Source organism: Lutjanus erythropterus, chromosome 2, assembly GCF_056507025.1.
Source record: "Lutjanus erythropterus isolate fLutEry1 chromosome 2, fLutEry1.hap2, whole genome shotgun sequence".
NCBI lineage: Eukaryota > Metazoa > Chordata > Actinopteri > Lutjaniformes > Lutjanidae > Lutjanus > Lutjanus erythropterus.
The window spans coordinates 38,102,130-38,124,568 of NC_139318.1; the positions used below are offsets into that span (position 1 = coordinate 38,102,130).

The window sequence follows — 22,439 nt, forward strand, 5'->3', positions numbered from 1 at the left end:
TTTTTAATATGGCTGCCCTTTTAAGATTAAGCAAAACAATTTTATGCTGAGCCATCATGTGTAGGCTAACTAGGCTAACCAACTTTAGCTAGCTAGCAAACATAATAACGTTTGTTGTTTTTTAGGTAGCTGCTGCTAAGCAAACAATATGATTTAAAAAAAAACAGCTAGCTAGTAAACAACATACTTTTTTGTTTGTGTGTTTAAAGCCAACTAACAAACATTGTAGGCTGTTTTGATAACTTTTTGACCAGCCAGGAAACAATATAACGTTTTGTTAACTTTTTAGCTACTTAGCAAACGGATAATGTTTGTTTGTTTGATTTGTTTTTTTAAGTTTCGGTAGTATATATTGATCATTTCTGTTTATATTACCAAACTGGGATCTGTTTTAAACTGTGCAACAGAGCTCTATTTAATTTTAAATCTGAATTTATTTATTTTTAAACCAAATTCAGCTAAACCCAAACGAAATGTAATCTTAGATCAAATTGGTATTTGTTGGTGCAACCCAGTGATCATCAGCTTTCATAAGGACATGACTGTGATGGTAAGATGTCTTTTGTTTTATCTTTAAATATTGGCATGATTTTTGTAACGCTTCTTTCTCTCATGCCTCCGTGCATCTCCTCCTCTGCAGAGCCCTAAATGTTTTATTCTCTGCGCTTTTGAATTAGTGATACAGAGCGGCTGTGCGTCGTTGACGTAGCTCTATTATCAACGTTACGGTAGAGGAAAAACGTGACGTAGAGGCACACCTCCAGCTTGGAAGGACACCAGCCGGCCGAGGAGGCACCTCAGCACCAAGGACAGGCCGACCAGACTGGCTCCTCCACGGCGGGCGCAGACTCTCGGTCCGGCTCATCGTGACATCTCTGTACCGACGGTGTTTTAACGGCAACCACTGAGGTGTTTCTGACCGATAGGACTCATCAGTTGACTATCGATCAGGTAAAATAAAAAAAATAAAATAAAAAAAAATCAATGAATGTGATACTGTCTGAGCGCCGCCCGGTGTGGATTATGTTTGAGGTGGATTATGTTTAAATTTTCATGTGTGATTTAGTGTCGCATGAACTCAGTCACCCTGGTTAGAGAGGAATCACTGCCTGCTTTATGCGGCTTTGTAAATACAGAGTGTTCAGCCAGCAGATGATGTGGCAGCGCCTTTTATCTCTATCCTCTGCTCCTCTGGGTGCATCCTGGGATGTTACCAGGGATACATAAAGCCATATCATTACATATTTTGAGGGGAAAAAAAGTGCAATATTCTGTTCTCTTCCTGCATGACTCTTCTGTTTCAGAGCAGCTTTGAATATAATGTCCATCTGAGAAAAACAGAGTGAGGAGCAGATTTCAACATGTCAAGCATTCAGATGGACAATGGCTCTGCAAACTCAGCAGAAGCAAAGAAAACAGACGTGAGAATGAATGAGAAGAAATGCTGTAAGTAAAGTCCAAGTTCCCCCCACAAATTAAATCTGAACAAGTTATTCTGCATGACTGCTTTAATTGTTTTCAGGTGCACCTGGAACACGCCACGCCTCCTCACATTGTTCGCCCTGGATTAGATCACAATCACCTCTCTGGGAGTCTTTTCATTTATAGGCTGCAAGCTGCAAAAGACAGAAAATAAAACTTGAATCTCTTCAGACAAAAAAAGAAACCCTTCTGTGGTTTCTGCTGTTCTTAAGGAAATTGCCTTTCTCTCCCAGGACGTGTCTTCTTCTAATTTCTTCAGGTCATACCTTTGATCCCAGTCCACACAGATGATATTTATGTCTGAGGAGACAATTATTTTTGTCCAGTACACACACACACACGTGACCTAGTTATTAGTCTGTCTTAATCCTGCTCATTATAAATGGCAGCTGAGGAAACATTATCATAAGAGAGGAAACACCAGACACAGAATAAAAACTCAAAACTGGATAATAATTTAAAATCAGTCAATAAATAAGTAAATACAGTAAATAAGTTAATAATCAGTGGATAAAATAAAATGATATGCTGGCTAGGAAAACAGATAAATAAATATAAACAAATATATAAATACACAACAGTAATAAATACACAATAAATAAATAAAAGTCAACACTCTGCGGCCCTCAGGTCTTCAGGCAGCCTGGTCCCCACATGTGAACAATAGAAATAACAGGAAGCCTCTCTGTGGGTTTTTTGTTCTAACTCTGGGGATAATTAAAAGGCCACAACCATTAAGGTTCATAGGATAAAAGCAAATCTGATAAATAGGCAGGACTAAGACCTTTAAGAGCTTTATAAACCAATAAAAGGATTTTCAAATCAATTCTGAAGCACACAGGAAGAAGTGTAGAGACTTGGTTAAATTGGTGTAATGTGTGATCCCTTTACAATCCACATTCAACTGAGTTTTGCAATAATTGTAATTGAGCAATGTTTTTCTCAAGAAGACCAGGAAGTATATCAGTATATAATATATGTACATAAGTGGATACTTACTTGCATACATATAAACACTGTCTTTTTTTATAGATATCATTCAAAACCGTACATATTGTCACTGTTTACACTTGTTTTTAATATATTTCACATATTTTAATAATAACTATACACATCACCTTTGTTTGTACTGCTTTATTTATATTTTTGCACACTTACACATTTTATACCTCTGTTTTATTTATGCACACTCTCTATTGCACTGTTTGTTACTTTTTACACTTTTTGTACTTCAGTTTACACTTTATCGTGTACCCTGTTGTACATTAGTATTAGTATTGTTTGTATATTTGTTCTTGTTATTGTTATGTCAAATGAAATTTTCCCAACGGGATAAATAAACAGCTACCTACCTAACATCAGAGACATCAGACATTATTTACATATAACTACGCAGGTTTCTAATAATGCAGTAATCTGTCTCTTGTGCAGCGTGGGCGTCCTATATGACTAATTCTCCGACAATGATCGTAATGATCGGCCTGCCTGCACGAGGGAAGACCTACATGTCGAAGAAACTCACACGTTACCTCAACTGGATCGGAGTCCCGACCAAAGGTGCAGTAGTAAATAACAAACACACATGTATGCACACTACAACCAAACAAAAAAAAACAGATGTTAAGTCAAACAGAATTATAAATATTGTTGTATGAAACTAGATGTCATGTTAGACTTTGGAAATTGTTATATCATGGTATGGAATACTTGTTGTCTTTTCATTGGATCACCTTCACCACTTCCACCTTTTGGAGCACACAACATGTTGTTAGTCACAACCTGTATGATCAACAATCATTGATATCGACCGATATGAAACTGCACTGTTGTGGTTTTTCCAGCTACATCGTCCAGGCCTAGATATAAATCACAATTCCTCAAGAAATCATGGCGAACTTTTCAACTTCTCTGGAAGGGGAGGGTCATCTTTCATCCAGGGTTTAAACTTTATTTCTTACATAATTTTCTCAGTTCACACACACATTGTTCAATTATGGCATCCTTTAATATTTTAAGAAATTGTTTTAATAAAATTATGAACCGGTCTTCAGTATTCTCTTGAACAAAATGAGAACGCAATGAATTCCTCCTGACCATGGCTCTGTACATGAGTGTTTTCTGCATCATACTTGTTATCGCTTTATGTCGCATCTTTAATTTTTCTTTGCCATATGAGTGATTCATTCAGCTCTAAAGTGCAGTATAAGGGGATCTGCAAACTGTAGTACTGTATTTAGCAATTTTAAATCAATATTTTAAACATGATTTTATCTTAAGGACATTCAAACTGGTTGTATATTTTGAGTTTGTTGTTAGTCACAAATAAAGGGATGAGCAAGTCTTTTGTTACACTGACTTTAACCTGCAGATGGAAGAGAGTTGTGAAATTAGGGTATTAAGATCATAAAGATGCAGTGAAACCATATATTTTATGACTTTCAAATACTTTCCAACGACGGTCTAAAAGTTATTTCTGTTGTTGTGTGCAGCAGCTCACACCTCCTCACCCGACATGACCTGTACATTTAAATGCATGTACTGAATGTGAGAGTGTCTCAGAACAGGAGGCTTAATTTAGCATCAGTTCAGTTGTAATACTTGTAATTGCTTACAAAAATACAGCAAGGGCAGAATGATTTATTCTGTCACTTTAGTTTTTATTGTCTTTGAGTTAAACAAAAACATGACAGTGAAACACAGAATTGTAAAGGTCGGGATTACAGTTTACAACTGATAATAAAGTTTCCTCAGTAACGAATAAAACTATACAGAGCCCATGTCTTTATTTCTAAACCTAATCCATTTTTATCCCATTTTCCATCAAATATAATTTCTTTAACTCTTAAAGAATCAGTCATTTTTCCATCAAAAATAATTCCTGTACGATATCTAACCCTAATGTCTATAACAAGGTCACTTTAAATCCAGTCTCTTGTTTCATGTGTCTAGAATTTCAACCAAATAATTATCTTCCTTCTGCACCCCTTTAGTCATATTGCCCAGGTATTAAATAGAGCACTTCTTGGAGATTATTTTAATCCTAATACCTCATTCAACACTGAATGCACTCTGTCCCAAAATTGCTGTTTTTAGGACAATTCCACAAGACCTGTACGGCCTCATTGCCTCCAGCATGTTTTGTTTCCTTAGAAACTGTTTGCTTTGTAATGTTAAGCGTAATAAAAATGAGATTTTTCAGTTAAAGTCTCTTCAGTTATATGGATTCATGGATCTCTGTAGTGTGACACACATAAGATGCATATGAGCGTTAATGTCATTTGTTCATTTTTCAGTGTTTAACTTGGGTGTGTACCGCAGAGAGGCTGTCCGAGCTTATAAATCCTACGATTTCTTCCGCCACGACAACGAGGAGGCCATGAAAATCAGGAAGTAAGTTCTACTATTACAAATGTGCTCATTATTTGGTCTCCTTCAGTCCGAGGGCGTTCACAGGATTATCTATCTACCATTAAGGGAGGCTGTAGCATCTCTTCTCTCTCAGTGTAACATTTCCTCAAGTCAACATGGTCTGTTTGGTATTCTGCAGCCTCCACTGCTGCATCAGTGACTAAGCTGTTTTTTGAGGCCAGCGGTCGATACACAGACGGGGTCAGCATAGTGTTCATACCACCTTAAACTGGCCCTGACCAAGACTTAATATGCATGCACAGACCCACCGCTTGACAAAGTATCACCACCGAATCACTGCTGATTTCACCAAAAAGATGACTTTAAGACAGACGACTTAAGAACCGTCTCTTTCCCTCCTGGTCTTATCCAGCAGCAGTAATTGAAATGGGTTTTGCGGTTCATGGCTATCATGAAAATGTGACAGGCTGTTGACAGAATCCCGGCGCTGAATTGTGACCTAGATATTAAACAAGCTGCTGCCGCTGTCACTCTGGAGCTGACAAAAGCCCTCCAGGGTGCTGCGTGAGGATCCAACCTGGGTCAAACTGCAGCTGTAAATAATTCTGAGATCTTCTCTTTTTGCTGTGGGAGGTGTCAGCTGGGCGGGGCTTAAAGGAATATATAGTTTGACATTTTGAGAAATGTGCCTTTTTGCTTTCTTTCTGACCATGCAGGTGGGAATTCGGGGAGTTATCTTTTTTATTGCTATCTTGCTCATATATGTTGCACATAATATTGTTGCACTGCTTCCTGTAAACTTTTGCACGTTCCCTGATGAATACTTTGCACTTTCCTGCACAAAACTGTACAGGTCTTTCATTTAAATTGCATATTGTCCATATTTTACAGTTTTCTATTTGTGGTTCTTATCTCATAGTACTTATTTTCTTGTTGTTCTTTGTATTTTTCTATTTATGCAATATCAGTAAAATGGAAATATGGCCAAGTGTAATATTTGAAAATTGCAAAAATGGTCATTTCCACTAATTGTATCGCTTATCACAGTTTCAGTCAAAATAATCGCACTGTGACTTTTTTACCATCTTGTGCAGCCTCACCTAGAACCCAACACAAGGGGTTATACAGAGAACCATCTGTGAAAAATTTCACCCAAGAACCCACTATGAGAGGTTCTCAAGGAGAACCATTTCTGGTGCACTCTTTCTACCCAGAACCATCTTTTGCAATTCTATCTAGAATTTTTACATATTGTGAGGGCGCTAACAAGAACCCACCCAGGGGGTTCTACCAAGAAACCTTTTATAGTCAAAGGGTTTTATGTAGAACACACACAGGGGGACCGCCTGAGAAACCATGCAGGGGGTTCTACCAAGAACCCTTTATGGTGCAAAGCTGCCATGATGAAAGACTTCTTCATGAGTTTGAACAATCCTTGAAGAACTTTGTTGTCCAAAAGGGTTCTTAATGGAACCCTTAGTCTTACAAAGAATCCTTAACAAACCCTTTCTTCAAACGAGGGTTCTTGAGAAGCGAGTGGTTCTGGGTAGAACCTCGGTCCTTCAGGAAGAATCCTTTTAAAACCCTTATTTCTAGGAGTGTAGGGGGTCAGGCCTGTCCTCGATGCCCTCTGTGCTCCCTGTGCTGCATCTTGTTCCCTTCTCCTCCAATCGCTGCTTCATAATTAGATGTTATTAGAAATTGTTGTTAACTGCATCGTAATCAAAAAACAGTTTACAACTTGGCACAATATGATTGGCCAGAACCAGCCAACAGGGACCTATAGCCGTACCTACGTAACTGCACGAGTATGAAGACGTACGCAGCTGTAGAGACACCAGCAGCTGTCCTTGGAATAAAACCAGTGATGCTAAACAGGAAGCAAGAAGCAAAAAAACGCATGTCCAAAGTTTCAAACTGTTCCTTTAACTACAAGTTATCAAACATGTAACTAAGGCCTTGTTTGTGGAATAATATATTGCTGCTGAGTTTTCCACTTTACGTTTCTTCTGTGCTTTGAGCAGCACAAATTCAATTATTTATATACACCTCAGTTTTATTGGTGTAGCAGCAGAAATCTCAGAGGTGGACTTCTCACAACCTCAAGAAGTTCAAACTAAACTATCTCCATGGTTAGACACCGCTAGGGGGAGCTGAGGATTATTTTTTATGTTACTCTTTTAACCCAGATACCATGGATACAGCTTGTGCAAAAATGCTGCAAATATGACATAAATCTTTGTGCAGAGTCCCAGTTTATGTGATGGCCAAATAACCAAATACTAGAAAAACACTGAGAATTAAGGTCTACATGATACCCATAATGTAAAACGAGTAATATTTATAGATTTCTTATATTTTTCATGTCATTTAAGAATCATGCACACCACACATTCACTGTAAACTTCAGTGATAGTGGATTTTGTTGAATGACAGCATACTGAGGCTCTGTTTTCTGTGTGTCCCACAGGCAGTGCGCTCTGGTAGCTCTGCAGGATGTGAAGGCGTACCTGACGAAGGAGGGGGGTCAGATCGCGGTGAGTCCTCGCTCTGCCTCTCAATCTGTCCCGCGTTCTGTCTCAGTGTTGGCTCGTCTCCAAAAGATTTAAAATATCCAGAACAGAACCGCACGAGGACAGCTTTAATCCTAAACTGTCCCACAAACATTTTACTGTTGAACACCAGTACAATACAGGAGACACGTTGTCTTCATTTGTCCTCCTTTTTGTCCCTTTTATCAGGTGTTTGATGCAACAAACACAACAAGAGAACGGCGAGACCTCATTCTAGCATTCGTGAAAGAGAATGCATTTAAGGTAAGATTGGCTAAATTTAGTTTTGCAATTTTCTTTCTTGGGCTTTGGTGGAGATTGGACTTAAATATTTTAAACAATCACAACATGCATGGAGCAGTTTCTTGGACTTAAACAGAAACTAGGTAATTTTTGCTGACCAAGTGTTTACAAGGTTATGGTAAATTAAACTGGACCTTCATCTACCAAGATTTTTTAGAGTCAGCTGCTTTTCAGACATCAAGTCATCTAACAGAAGCACAAACACAAAATGCTCCTTAACATTAGTCAAGTTTCGATCGATCAGGTTTAGAAATACTTTTAAAGGCACCCTGTTGAGTTTTTCACCACTAGTGGCGCCATGTTTACATTTGTTAACTCAGGCTTTCTTCTTTTCTGCTCTTTCTCCGCATGCAAACCGCCCACTTCAGTCAAGACGAACAGGCTGTTATAATGGAGAGTTACGGAGAATATTTAAAAATAAACATTACAGCAACAAGCATCACTGCCAGGAATACTGGCAGAAAATTACTAATCGACCAATACTGCTGTTTATTTCTAATGTGACAATTTCACAGTAAGTAATTAAACTTTATAGAGCAGATTTAAACATAATACTGTCAGTTTCATGCCGTCCCATCCCAAAGGAGACGTGGAAATCACTTAAGTTTTTGGCCAAATCAAAGTAAAATGAACGCTACTGAATATTTTCTGTGACAAAGAGGATGGACTAATCAGTTTTCTAATCTGTGTTCTGAGCTGCAGTATCAGCAGTGAAAAACAGACTTGGCAGCAAATCAGATTCAAGCTTAGAAACAAAGTGTCTGTAGCTGCTTCATTATTATTTTAGTGTGTAGACGATCAGCTGTGTAAAATTTAAAGTGGTAATATGACCTGAAGCAAACAGGGAGAAATAACTGCACCACCAAACTGAGGTTCCCGTGACAGCGTGATGCACAGTTTGTGCTGCTGTGTTGTGGTTTTATTCTGTGAATTTAGGAACGTTCAGCTCAGCAACTTTGCACGTATAACATCTTCTCTCAGTTTAGAGTCTGTATAACTCATGAAGAGCATCATCAGGAAAAGAATCAGTGAAAGAGTGGTGCTTTTACAGCCGATTTGATCTAACCTGCTCTTGACCATGAGCTCAGCACAAGTTACCATGGTGATCTTGACAGGATAAAAGAGAGACATCTTCATGACGCTGAAAACTTTAGGCTCAACATACCTCATTAACACATCGGTCTTGCTTCGTAGCACAGCCCTCAGGTGTAGCCTGATATAATTTGCAGCGGTGCAGTGTTGCATTTCGCTGCAGTTTGTGTCTACGTCCAACAGATGACAGTGTCCTACGTCACAGTGATTCCCAAAGCAAAGTCATTTTGTGACAATCATCACTTCGGTGGTACTCGCTTGATCTGGACAACCGCGGGCAAAAACATAAGAAATGTAGGCACACTCAGGGAAATGCAGAGTGCAGACTACAAGCCAGAAAACATGGATGTAAACAATGTAAAACAAAAAATCAGCTTTGCAAATGTTTCATATGTTAAAGGAAATGTGCTTAACATTACGTGTCAAGAATACACACAATTCAAAAAACCTTTAACCTCTGACAAAACTGAGTTGTGGTGTTGATTCAGTCGACAGTTTCTGGAAGTTTCTGCACATGGTGACCCTCTGAGCTGCCCTCTTCTCCAACAGGTGTTCTTTGTGGAGTCCGTGTGTGACGACCCAGAGGTCATTGCTGCTAATATCCTGGTACGATCCCATGTCACCACTGAAACTTCACGGTTTGACTGTGACTTCTCGTCCGGGTCAAACCTGTAATCTATAAATATTCTCGCTGTTTACGGTGTTACATAAGGACTACAGCGCCTGCTCTCATTATTTGAATGTGTCAAATACCTGTGACAGGAGGTGAAAGTGTCCAGTCCCGACTATCCTGAGAGACACAGAGAGAGAGTCATGGACGACTTCCTCAAACGAATCGAGTGCTACAAGGTCACGTACCAACCGTTAGATCCTGATGACTACGACAAGTAAGAACTCATCAAATCCTGCTGTGTTTAACCTCTTCAGCACCATCTCTGGCTGACATTTCTCTGGTTCAGAGGCTGTAGCGTGCTCAGTTTTAAAGCCAAGCTAAGATAATTGCATCGTATGAAACTAGAAGACCTACAGAATACGTTGGTCCAAGTTGGCTAAATAATGCTACAGCGTGAAGCTGAACTTTAGCGTAGTCTCCGTAGTCTCCCCTTTACAGACATGCCCACTTTATGCTCATCCCATACAGTCTTTTGCATGCAATATAAATTTGTTTCTATTTGAATATTTCTGCATACTGGGGTCCCTAAACACTGTTGGAATTGCAGCTTTTGTCCGACTGGAAAGCTGAGACTCAATCAGCCCAATTGTCTTCATGTGTGATGATGTTAGTCCCCATAGCAGCCACTTCATAGTAGTGAAACTTGACCTCTCTGTGTAGAATGACCTATTGTGACGTCTAGGATAATCACAACCTCGTGAAACTTCACTACCACGAACTAGAGACCTGGGACATTCAGAGGATGGATGACTTTATGAGGGATATAATCAATAATGAGGTATCTGAACGATCCCCAGAACAGAGGAGCTGAAAATGCAGTTCTTACAGAAATCTCCAAAGTTTTTAGTTTACCAAATCACATCAGGATTGTTTTCTGTGGTGTTCCTCATGGTTTTCCTGTCTTATTGTGATATTTTGGAGGGATTTTTTTTTTTTTTTTTTTTCACTATTTTTATAAATTCTGTAGTGGTCAAAAATGGTTCAATTGTGCACCAAATCTGTGTAATACAAGTTGTCTGCAGGGGCGAGATAGATAGATAGATAGATAGATAGATAGATAGATAGATAGATAGATAGATAGATAGATAGATAGATTCAGTCTCACTTGTAAATGTGAATAGAAAAAACACAGTGTTTATTACAGATTTATGATTAAAAAAACCTGACACAGTGCTGATCCCTATCTTGAATTTATTTTCAGGTTCCCAGCTGTCAGATTATGTGTACCACTTCTACATGGCATGTACTGTTGACCCCCAATCTTCCCCTAAAAACCCCTGCCCTCCAAAAAAATGATAAATATAAGTGTATGAGAGGGAGGGTTGGAGTAAAAGACGTAAAGCACAAATACCTCAGTTATTAGATTATTCCCGTAAAGCTTACTTTGGATTGTTTTTCTTAACCAAGCATTGGCATTTTGCATGTTAACTATGGATTTACAGCTGCAGTTCATGAAATCAACATTAGATGGTGACAGTAAGCAAACATTTGACTCATCTACATGCTTCATTTGCACCTGCAGGGACCTCTCTTTCATCAAGGTGATGAACGTGGGTCGGCGTTTCCTGGTGAACCGGGTGCAGGACTACATCCAGAGCAAGATCGTCTACTACCTCATGAACATCCACGTGCACTCGCACTCCATCTACCTGTGTCGGCACGGAGAGAGCAACCACAACGTGGAGGGACGCATCGGAGGAGACTCTGAACTTTCTCCTCGAGGGAAACAGGTGCGATCGCTTGGGTTCTCTTACATAATCCTCATTTTATGAAGCGCAGTATCTTCTGAAAACCCAATTACAAGCCTCTCTGAGGGAGATAGCTCAGTGGAATAAAAGGTGCACTTAATTGCAATATTATGAACACCTGAATCATGACCTTTATCACATTTAATCCTCTCCATTTCACCTTTTCTTGTTTCTGTCCACTGAACATGACTCTAATGAAGCAGAGAGACCATTAAAGTTCTGTCTTTTTCTCTCAGTTCGCCCACGCCCTGCGAGACTTCATTGAGGAGCACAAGCTGTCAGATTTGAAGGTGTGGACGAGCCAGCTGAGAAGAACAATCCAGACGGCGGAGGAGCTCGGGGTTCCTTACGAACAGTGGAAGATACTCAACGAGATTGACGCTGTCAGTACCCTGTCATCTGGCCTTTCTCATATTTTTTTTATTTTAAGATTTATTACAGATTCATGGAGTTCTGATTCAGATGGACAGAAAGTCTGTTTTTTTTTTAGACACAGTAGGTCAGCAGGTAAAAAGAAAAGAAACAAAACCCTGAAGAAAACCCAAAGTTTACAAAGATACTGGTCACAGAAAAGAAAAAATGTGTCAGGCAATCTTAGGCTGTGAACGCAGAAAAGTTTTATTAAAAGCCTGCATTCAGCCGTGCATATTTGTTCAAGGGTAACTTCAGTATTTTTCAACCTGAATTGTATTTTCCCTGTATAAAAATGATTAATTAAAAAGAAATGTCTTAATGCTTTGTCAAGTAAAAAGTGCATCATAGCCCAGGTTGACGGCTCAGTGTCTTTACCTCTAAATTTTGCTGCGGTTTCAGACAGAATTTTAAAATTCTTTCAGCCAAAAATGGCTTTTTTGAAAGTCGAGGCAGCTGGCCCTTGATATAAACAGTACTGGATGTTTGTGCAGATTCTGCTGTTGTTTTTGTTTTTATAGTCTCAATGTTGCTACAGTCATGTTTTCTTTGTTTTGTTGTTGTGCGCAGTGAACAGGCTTCCACTGAGTTGTGCGTTTGACATTAAGCCAAATACTCTGCTGTCCTTGTCCAGGGTGTGTGTGAGGAGATGACTTACGAGATGATCCAGAACACATTCCCAGAGGAGTTCGCTTTGAGGGACCAGGACAAATACCACTACCGCTATCCAGGAGGAGAGGTGACCTCACGCTCTGCTTCCATCCCACAGCTTTTACACCGTTGCTTTTGTTTCAGTAAACTGAGTTCATCTTTATAGGCCTTTTTTTTTTTTCAGAGAGAACATTTTGACATATGACAGCAGGAAAAGCACAGGTCGGGACCAACTGTTATTTTCACTGTGTGTGCCTCCCCAGGAAATATTAGCTGAAGACATGGTGTTTCATTTCGTTGACATGCAGATCTACCTGCCTGTTGAAGCCACTGATCCTGGCAGCCTGAGTTCACTGCATGACTGTTTGTGTGATGTCAAAAAATGGTTGTCACAAAATTTTCTGCAGCTTAACTCTAGCAAAATAGAGGTTGTTGTAATTGGCTCCGAGAACAGGACAGAACAAATCCTGCCAGCTGCTGGCTCCCTGTTGGAGCACATCAGGCCTGTTGCAAAGAGTCTGGTTATTTGTTTGGTTTGACCTGCACACAACAAAAACTGTGCACTCTTGTTTTTTATTGCCTTATAAATATTTCCAATAAATCCAAAGTATTTTATTTTTCAAAGACACAGAGACCATTTACACGCACTGATCTCCTCTAATCTTGACTATTAAAACAGGCTCTTCGCTTTCTTCAACCAAAAAAACATTAATCGGCTACAGAAATCAGCTGCCAGGCTGAACCAAGAGACGTGACCACATCAGGCCCTTTTATCATCCTTGCACTGCGGCTCTTCATAGCCTCTCTCCATACTATATATCACACTTCCTGGTTGCATGTGAGATCCTCGGGTCTTCTGTCTGTTCTGGATGAGTGGCTGAAAACTAGAGGTGACAGAGCATTCACAGTTCGAGCCCCGAAAAGATAGGAAGAGCTGCCCGAGATTCTTCTTTTAAATCTCTTCTCAAGACTTACTTTTATCTTTTTTCCTTCCTGACTTTATTTAATGTTCTCTGACTGCCCTTTGCTGTTTTTTTATATGTATATTTATGGGGGTTTTCATGCCTTTATTTTGATATAGACTGCAGAGGACTGATAGCCTCAGTACATGGGTTGTATGCTGAGCGGACCTACAGAGGCACCTCATTTGTTTTTGTTATTGTTGTTGTTGATGTTTTACTTGCTTTGATTTTTTACTGACAGTCTTTTTGCTGGTTTTATTTGCTCGTAAATTGTTTTTATGATCTGCTTATTGTGATGTTTTGGCCTTGTGTGAAGCATTTTGTAAGTTGGGTTTAGAAATATGCTCTATAAATAAAGATCTTTAGGATTTTAATCATTATATTATTGTAATTAATCCAGTCAATTACAGCTGATTATGATTGCGCTGCTTTAGTTTCAGGGTCCTGATATTGTCTATGCTGCTTACTGGGACACTTAAAAAGAACAGCGCCACAGATAATGTCATTAGTAACAACTGTGCTTTTCCTGTTGTGGTAAAGTCAAGATGTCTGCTGTGAAAGTCAGTGAGGCAATTTACAGTTCTTTCCTGCTGCTATTAGAAGTTTATAGATTACTTTAAACCTTTTTAAAGGGGCAGTTCACCCCCAAATCAAAACTACACATTTCTCCCTGGACTGTAGTGCTGTTTATCCATCTAGATTTTTTTTGTTGTGAGTTGCAGAGTTTTGGATATATCAGCAGTAGAGATGTCTGCCTTCTCTTTAATATAATGGGACTAAATGGCACCTGGGCTGTGGTGTTCAAAGTACCAAAAAAATAAATCCTTAAAACCAGTGTGTCTCTCCATGACCCACTTTCTTAAAATGATCCACAGACCTTGCTTTCTTTCTGCTAGAAAGAAAATAGTTCCTGAATGAAACTGCTCACAGCCAGGTCTGTGAATAATCTTGAGGAACCGGGTCAAGATTTTATGGAGCGAGACACTGGCTTTGAATTTTTCAAATGTATTTTTATGGCATATTTTTATGGAACCACAAGACCTGTGCCATTTTGTCCCATTATAGAAGGCAGAAATCTTTTCGACTGATATCTCCAAAACTCAAACAGAAGAAGTCTAGATGTATAAATAGCGCTACGGGCCAGAGGAAAAATAAGGATTTTTGATTTTGGGGTGAACTATTCCTTTAAACATGGCCCTCTGCAGTGAGTTTTAAACAGTCTCTTCTCTTTCTCCAGTCCTACCAAGACCTTGTTCAACGTTTGGAGCCAGTCATCATGGAGTTGGAGAGACAGGGCAACGTGTTGGTCATCTGCCACCAGGCTGTGATGCGCTGTCTGCTCGCTTACTTCCTGGACAAGAGCGCAGGTCAGATAATAAACACAAGAGCGCAAACTCAGACACACTTTCTAGATCACAGCAGCAGATGATGAGACTGTTTATTTCGTTCTTCATCCCACAGAAGATCTACCATACATGAAATGTCCGCTCCACACAGTACTCAAGCTAACCCCTGTTGCATATGGTAGGTCTTTGCATAAAGGGATAGTTCGATTATTTGAAGTGGGGCTGTATGAGGTATTTAGACGTTATCAGTGTATTACTTACAGTAGATGTCGAAACTCCCTCAGTTTGGAGAAGCAGAGACGGGCACCAGCACAGAAGCTAAGCAATGTGCTGCTGTGGACACGGTGAGTAACAAAAGGTATTTTTAAAAAAGGTCCACCTAAAACAAATCAATATCAGTTCAAGTATATGCTATATTTAGAATATTTTCACTGCTTTACCTTGCTGTCAGACTGCTTTTTCTCATGGAAAACCACCATTATATAATCCAATTATCCCTCTTGCTAAACTAACCAAACTCCATAGGCGAAATCAGTCATTTACCTTGCAGAACGCCAGTTTCCAGTCTGCTGCTGCCTCAATCTGTTAGCTTGTTTTTGTGATTGTGTGACTTCAGTCATTCTGAGCTTTCCTTCTTTAAACCCCAAAGTGACACAGTAACACTAATAAACTAACTGATCAAGGCAGCGTCAGACCAGCAACTCCAGTGTTCTGTAAGGTAAATTACTGATTTTGTGTATGGAGTTTGGTTGGTTTGGAGAGAGCGATACTGGCTTCTGTAAAGGCAGTTTCCCATCAGACAAGGCTGTCTGACAACGAATTAAAGTGGTGAAAATATTCTGAATATACTGTACACTTAAACTAATAGTGATTTTTTTTAGGTGGACTTTTTGTGGCTACAGTACATCCCCAGCAGTTCATTTCTTACCGACCTGTGTCTCATGTAGGTAATACACTGACTCTGGATAAATACCTCATACAACCCTGCTTCAAATAATCTGAACTGTCCCTTTAAGACGCGCACACACACATTCTCTCTCTCTCTCTCAGCCATAAGACTGAATTTTATATCATAATATGAATATTTTATTTAAATGTATTCTATCCTTTATCTTCTAGGTTGTAAAGTGGAAATGTTTTATCTTAATGTGGAGGCGGTAAACACACACCGAGACCGACCTCTTGTAAGTCTTCCTGAATCCAGCCGAAACATCACATTGTTGCATAATGTGCATCAGCAGCATTGTTGCATCAAAGCCTCAAATGTGATCATACCAGCAAAATATGTGTTTAATGTTTACTTATACAGTAATAACTCTAAACAGATCTGCAAATCTCAACAGCTAATCCAAAGTCTGACAGGCTCCTTGTCTTGTTTGTTGTGTCTGCTAGTCGAATGCAATCACACTTCATCCCCTTGTCTGTGAGGCTTTGCTTCCTTGATTCCCCTCCCTCTCTGTTTTGTTATGTCCCTTTAATCCTTAATCAGTCTGGCTTGAGCTATGAGCTAATGAAAGTTAAGTCAGTTGTTAATTTGGTGTTACTTTACCTTGATGGCGGAAATGGCTGAACATGCTGCCTTGCTTGGCTGATCTAATCATTACCGTTGCTGTGGTTGCATCCTGATATTAAGATTATATATACTCAATTGATATGTTTACACCTGTTATTAACATGCGTCTTGGATGTGCCGATCACAAGTGGACAGCTCTAAGTACATCAGTTCACAACACGTCTCCCCACTCGTCTTGAGTGACCAACCTTCCTGCTCCTGCTCTATATGAACATAAACACACAGCTGCAATCATTTCCATCTGCAAAGACCAGATGTGTCGATTTTAACCAGCTGCAAAACAGTAGCAGCCAATATGCTGGGACAAATGGACATAATGTTTTTTTACAGAAAGAAAGACATAATGTATAACATTTGCTAAAGGCCCAAATAATTATGATTTAGTTTTTTGTACATGGCGTTTCACAAAAGTTTCTAAAGTTTCTCATAACTCAGCAACTCACAAAATTGCACTTTTTTAAAAAGGAAGTCTGGTGACTCTCTCCATGTGTGACAAAGAAATAGTCTGTATTGGTTCAGGTTCACTGTATTTGTAAAATTTGACATGTTAACCGTCAATAAAAATGTTTTTTTCGTAAATTTAGCGTAAATGGTGAAATCAAAAAGCTGCTAAATGTTAGCTGGTAGACACACTTAAAGGGACAGTTCACCCTCATGCTGATTGAAGGCAGATAGATTTTCTCTGACTCTTGTCCTGCTCAGAGTTTAGTTATGAAACCCCAGCGCGCCACAGAGCATCTCTGCCGGCCTGCTGACAGCGCAGGTAAAACCTGAGGCTCACTGTGGCCTGATAGAAGAGTTAAATGTGGTGTTAAACTAAAAAAAAGAGACAAATAGTTGAAACTGGTTGCTCAAGACACATCTGGAGATGCTTTTTTAATGCCCAGTGTGAACTCAGATACTCAGAGCTGTCCACTTGTGATCAGACCAGCCAAGACGCATGTTAATAACAGGTGTAAACACGGCCTATGATAGACTGTCGTAGGTGAGCTTTTAGTCCCATTTCGAAATCTTTTTCCTTTTACAAGGTTTTCTATCTTGATTAAAGCAGCCGTTTGTGTGTCTCTCCTGTGAAATCAGGGATCTGTTGTTAACGTACTTTAATGTTTTGTGTTGTGTGGTGGAATGACGTGGTTGAAACAGTTTTTGTCACTAAAATCGGCTTTAGTTGACTGACCTGTTGCTATGGATCCATGTGGAGAGGGCGGCTAGTTTGCTTGGCTGTGTCTGGTCAGGTGTCCCCCGCGTGCTGTATGTTCCCTGACCCTTTTTCCCCTTAACTCTTGCGGTATTTCATCTCCTACCAGGGTAAAATCCCGAGGGACTCTGCTCTCATACACCGGCGGAATAGTTACACCCCCTTGTCCAGTCACGACCAGGTCAAGCGTCCCAGGCTCTACAGCGCAGGCAACCAGCCCTGGCTACCGCTCGCCCCCACCCCATCAGCTCTGATGCCAGAGGGACGGCAAAGCCAAGTTAGTGCCAGAGTTACAGGCTCCCCCTCTAAATCAGTCACCGTCAACTGTAATCAGTCACCTCCCACCACAGTTTTAACCCTGTGTTTGGCATTCCCTCGCCTCAGTTGTGGATCCTCTCGATGATTTAGTGTTTGTGTTGAAAATGACGTACATGGACTCCATCTCTCTGTCTATCTTTCTCTCTCAGGGCATGTTTTGAGTCTTGAATGGGTTGCTCTCTTCATTTAATGTCTGTTCCCAAAGTCAGATGTTTGTCTTGCATGACCTCTGCTTCACCACTGGGCTGTCTCCGGCTTGAATATGCAGAACAGCATGCATACTTTTTGCTAAGGAAACTTCCTCGTCAGTGAACGTTTACCAGATACAAAAGACACACAAACATCAAAGACATCTTTTATTATATTTTGTTGAAAGTCATAATGAACGTATTATTAGCTATATATAATAGGGGTTGACCAATGTGTTTTTTTTTGGAGCCAATACCAGTACCAATTATTAGTGATCAAGGTGTAGTAATAACTGATATTTTTTTGGGTTGCACCAATTTTAAATTTATTTTAAACCCAATTTAATCATGGCTTAACTTTAAATTATGTTGCACCAAAGTTTAAAACTAGTCATCATGCGTAGGCTAACTTGGCTAACTTTTTAGCTAGCTAGCAAATAATGCAAGGTTTTGTTAATGTTTTAGTTAGCCAGCAAATAATGCAACTTTTGTTAACTTTTTTGCTAGCTAGCAAACATTGCAGCATTTGTTATAACATTTTAGCTAGCAAACAGTGCAAGGTTTTGTAAACTTTTTAGCTAGCTAGAAAAAATTCCAACTCTACTTAACTTTTAACTAGCTAGCAAACAACGCAACATTTTGTTAACTTTTTAGCTAGCTAGCAAACAATGCAACAGTTTTTTAACTTTTTAGCTAGCTAGCACACAGTGCAATGTGTTGTTAACTTCTTAACCAGTATGTAACATTTAATTGAGGAATACAGAGCAGTCAAAAATGAACATTTCTGCCATCTTATTTATACTTACTAGGTCCAGACAGTGCTAGAATTTGTTTTGGGTTTTTTTTTTATTCATTTGTTTATTTTCATTTGGGTAAGCAAATTTTTATTTTTAAACCTAGTTTTGCTCAACTCTCCTTTGCAATAATCTCATATTGAATTAATCTCTGTTGGTGCAACCAAGTCTTAGTGTCAAAATTAGAATATCACACTACAACACAGTATGTAGTTTAAATGCCTTTGTGTTCAATTAAGTGATACAAAAGAGAACTTTTAAACATATTTTCAAAAAAATATGCAGAAAGCTCCTAGCAGCATTTTTATAAAGTTAACTAAAATTTAAATAAATAAATGAACCAAAGTTTTATAAAGTAAAATAAATAAATAAATAAAAAATAAATAATTGAAATTTCAATCTTTATTTTCTGCGCTCCTCTGCCCATGTGTAGCACAGTGACCTTCTATCTTGATTGGATTGTATTCATGATGTGTAACCAATCAGATAGTCCAGTGGGCGGGACATTGAGTGAGACTGTAGAGTCGAGACGACAGACAGAGGAGAACCTTCATCAGAACCGAAGCGGGACATTTTAAAATTAATTTTCAAAGGGATAATTTAAAAAAAGATTTGGATCATAATTATAAAAACGCTGAATACTGGAATTGATAATCAGTCGACCCCTAATATATAACATTCATAAATCTACAGTGATGACTGCATTTTTAAAAACGGAATCCATTTGGGAAAATTTCAGAGCAATTTTAACGCAAAATTAACGTAACACATAAAAGATTCAAACTTAGGAAAAAATGTTTAAAATGCATATTCATATTTGTACGTGTTGTTGTGTATTTGTTGGCCTGCCTTGTGAGTGCTTCAGCCCTTCTCCACATTTCTATCTGTCTCTCTCTCTTTTTCTCTCTTTCTCCATTCTCCTCTAATCTACAGCCTCGAACAGGAAGCGGTTGTCTGTGAGTATTCTGGAGACTCGGTACATGTAACCAACACTTCATTTTCTTTCTCATAATTCAGCTCATGTCATTGTAACCCATGTCCATATGTTGTCACAGTGGTGTATTTTTATGGTTTTCGGTCTTTGGGTTCCTCTAACCTTCCATCACCTTTGCACTTTAAGTAGAACGAAAGCTGTCGCTGGTTTTGTTTCATCTCAGCGGCCTTATCAAGAACAGATCAGACGCTGATTATTTGGTTGTGTAATAAATGGCAGCAATAATGTAACTGACCTCAATAAATCCCTTTTAATGACAGAACTCAGATTTCAAAGGAAATTATGTTGCTATTATACAGTACATATAATAAATCTAATAAACCTGGCGCTGGGTTGCAACAAAAAGGATTCATTTTGAAACCTGATTAAATAATGATTTAACTTTACTCTAAATTAAATTTTATTCTGTTAGACCAAAACTCCTATTTAAAATGTGAACCAGTATTAACTTTAGATTTACACTTCAGGAGGTTAAAACTTTAAAACTGTTGTCTTTTTTGAGATGGATTGAGCTCAAATAATTCTTTGCTGGGGCATCATGAGCTAACTAGGTGAACCAGCTTTTTAGCTAGCTAGTAAAAAATGTAAACTTTTGTTCAGTTTTCAGCTAGCAAGCAAACATACTTTTTTTTTTTTTTAGCTAGCTAGCAAACATTATAATGTTTTCATTTTTAGCCAGCTAGCAATCATACTTAATTTACTTGCTTCATTTTAGCTTGCAAGAAAACAGTCGAGTTTTTTTTTGTTTGTTTCTTTGTAAAACAAACAATATAACATTTTGTTCACTTTTTTCTTTTTTGATTTATAGCTAGCCACCTACCTGTTTTTGCTAGCTAGCAAACAACGTTTCATTAACTTTTTTGGTAGCTAGCAAGTAATATAACTTTGTTTCTTTCTGTGTTTTTTGTTTTTGCTTTTTAGCTAGCTGTAGTGTAGTAATGTAATAATGTTTTTAAAGGAATACAGGCAGAGGAAAGGTTTTCCCTCTCTTTTATTCATCCCTTTATTATTTTTATTATTTGGGTAAGCAAGCATATTTTGTATTGATAGATTGATAAATGTAATTTTTGTTTCAATCTGTAAATGTGGATTTAGTAAACTGAGATTACATTTAAGATGTGCAACAGAGCTCTGCCTAATTTTGAATTTGGATGTACTCAATTTAAACCCTGTTTTGCTAAACTCTAATTAGAGCTAGTCTTGAATTAAATTAATCTTTGTTTGTGCGACTCAGTGTAAGGGTATTTGAGTATTGTTTTCCTCGTTATTGCATAAAATAGAGTGTTCTAGATTATAAATTACAGCCAATCATACACCAGGTCAGAATGTGATTAATAATTAATTGCTTCTTGTGAATGTGCTAAAGAAGAGTCTCCAGTAGTGTGGCTGTTTTACCACACTGCCACACTTCACATGATGACCCAATTTTTCAAAGAGGAGTCCCGGGCCCCTGGGAAGCTATTAGTGTCGTCGAATAGGATTTGCTGCTGTAAGGCATTAATTTGTGAAAGTCAGTGACATTTTTCTTTTTTCTTGAAGGAGTCCCTGTGCGAAGGAATCGACTATGACAGCCCCGAAGAAACTAGTGGCTGTGTCCGCTTCTGAGTGAAGATGAAAGCATCTGGTTCTTCATGGCACAAACCGCATTCTTGGAAATGATGGTCAGGTTAAAATGTAGGATGATGTTGAATCACAGCTGGTGCATTTTCATGTTTTTGGTCCTATCACAAACTCTCTGTTTAACTTTACTCTGCATGCTGAGGCTTCAAACTAAAAGCCTCATCATTAGTATCATAAATACGTCTGCATGTGCGCCAAAATCAATCAGTCAACCAAAATAACAGAACTGGCAACTAATCCTCTCTGTAAATACTACAATGCCTTACTGAACTTATATATTCTAAACACATTGATAGAATTAGCTCCCCTGTATGCTGAATGTAATGAGAACAAGTTATGCATTATTATGATGAAAATCAATTTTCACTACGGCAGATATTAAAGTAGATGCTGTACATGTATTTTTATAATGCAGATCTCATCATGTACCATGCAGACAACCTGCAGTAGGGCTGCAACTAATGATTATTTTCATTAGTGATTAATCTGTTGATCATTGTCTTGATTAATCGATTAGTTGTTTGGTCCGTAAAATATCAGAAAATGGAAATTGCTCTGTGCTTCCCAAAGCTCAAGATCGTGTCCTCAAATGTCTTGTTTTGTCCACAACCCAAAGATATTAAGTTTACTGTCATACAGGAGAAAAGAAACCAGAAAAACAAACAAAACACGTGAAGGAAATGTACATGTGAGGGTGCAGATAGAAACCGTAGTGAGCACCGTTTTGCTACGGTCTCCAGATTGAATGACTCGCTTCCTTTCAGGTACGTTTTCTCTTGTTTGGTGGGCGTGTCAGAGGTGTTACCCAATCAGCAGCGACGTGTTTATAAACACCGCCGTATTAAAAAGGGTTTACAGTGCAGAGTGCTTTTGTACACAATAGACTGGTCAATATGTCACCATTTTGGTATAAATAAAGGTTTTCCAATGTTTTGTTGGGGGTGATTGTGGCCCTGTAAAGGCTTATGTGAAAACCACAACCAAAAGACATATAAAAGTTAAAATACAAACAATATGAAATCAAAAATACATTTTAAATATTAGTGTTAATAATTGCACACGTAAAATGTCTAGAATAATAGTTAAAAAGTACAGTCTACATAGTTGAGAGTGGTCATATTTTTCCAAATGTTTTTAACAGCAATCTATATATATTAAATATCAC

General features: G+C 38.6%; 1 protein-coding gene across 1 annotated transcript; it reads left to right on the forward strand.

Annotated features, from left to right (window-relative positions):
• Positions 1 to 725: 725 nt before the first annotated feature.
• Positions 726 to 21,344, forward strand: pfkfb2b (6-phosphofructo-2-kinase/fructose-2,6-biphosphatase 2b). Its single transcript, XM_084739044.1, has 16 exons — positions 726 to 951; positions 1,305 to 1,446; positions 2,914 to 3,039; positions 4,776 to 4,872; positions 7,322 to 7,388; positions 7,593 to 7,667; positions 9,348 to 9,404; positions 9,561 to 9,685; positions 10,994 to 11,201; positions 11,456 to 11,602; positions 12,265 to 12,369; positions 14,481 to 14,610; positions 14,705 to 14,767; positions 15,709 to 15,773; positions 17,470 to 17,637; positions 21,194 to 21,344. Exons 2-16 carry the CDS (start codon positions 1,362 to 1,364, stop codon positions 21,257 to 21,259), a joined length of 1,584 nt encoding a protein of 527 aa, XP_084595170.1. The 5' UTR covers positions 726 to 951; positions 1,305 to 1,361; the 3' UTR covers positions 21,260 to 21,344.
• Positions 21,345 to 22,439: the final 1,095 nt, after the last annotated feature.

Excerpts from the sequence above, each read along its gene's own strand:
- pfkfb2b (XM_084739044.1), top strand. The coding sequence starts at position 1,362 with ATGTCAAGCATTCAGATGGACAATGGCTCTGCAAACTCAGCAGAAGCA. Across the intron at positions 7,668-9,347 it reads TGAAAGAGAATGCATTTAAG|GTGTTCTTTGTGGAGTCCGT; the intron begins GTAAGATTGGCT and ends CTTCTCCAACAG. Across the intron at positions 14,611-14,704 it reads CTTCCTGGACAAGAGCGCAG|AAGATCTACCATACATGAAA; the intron begins GTCAGATAATAA and ends TTCATCCCACAG.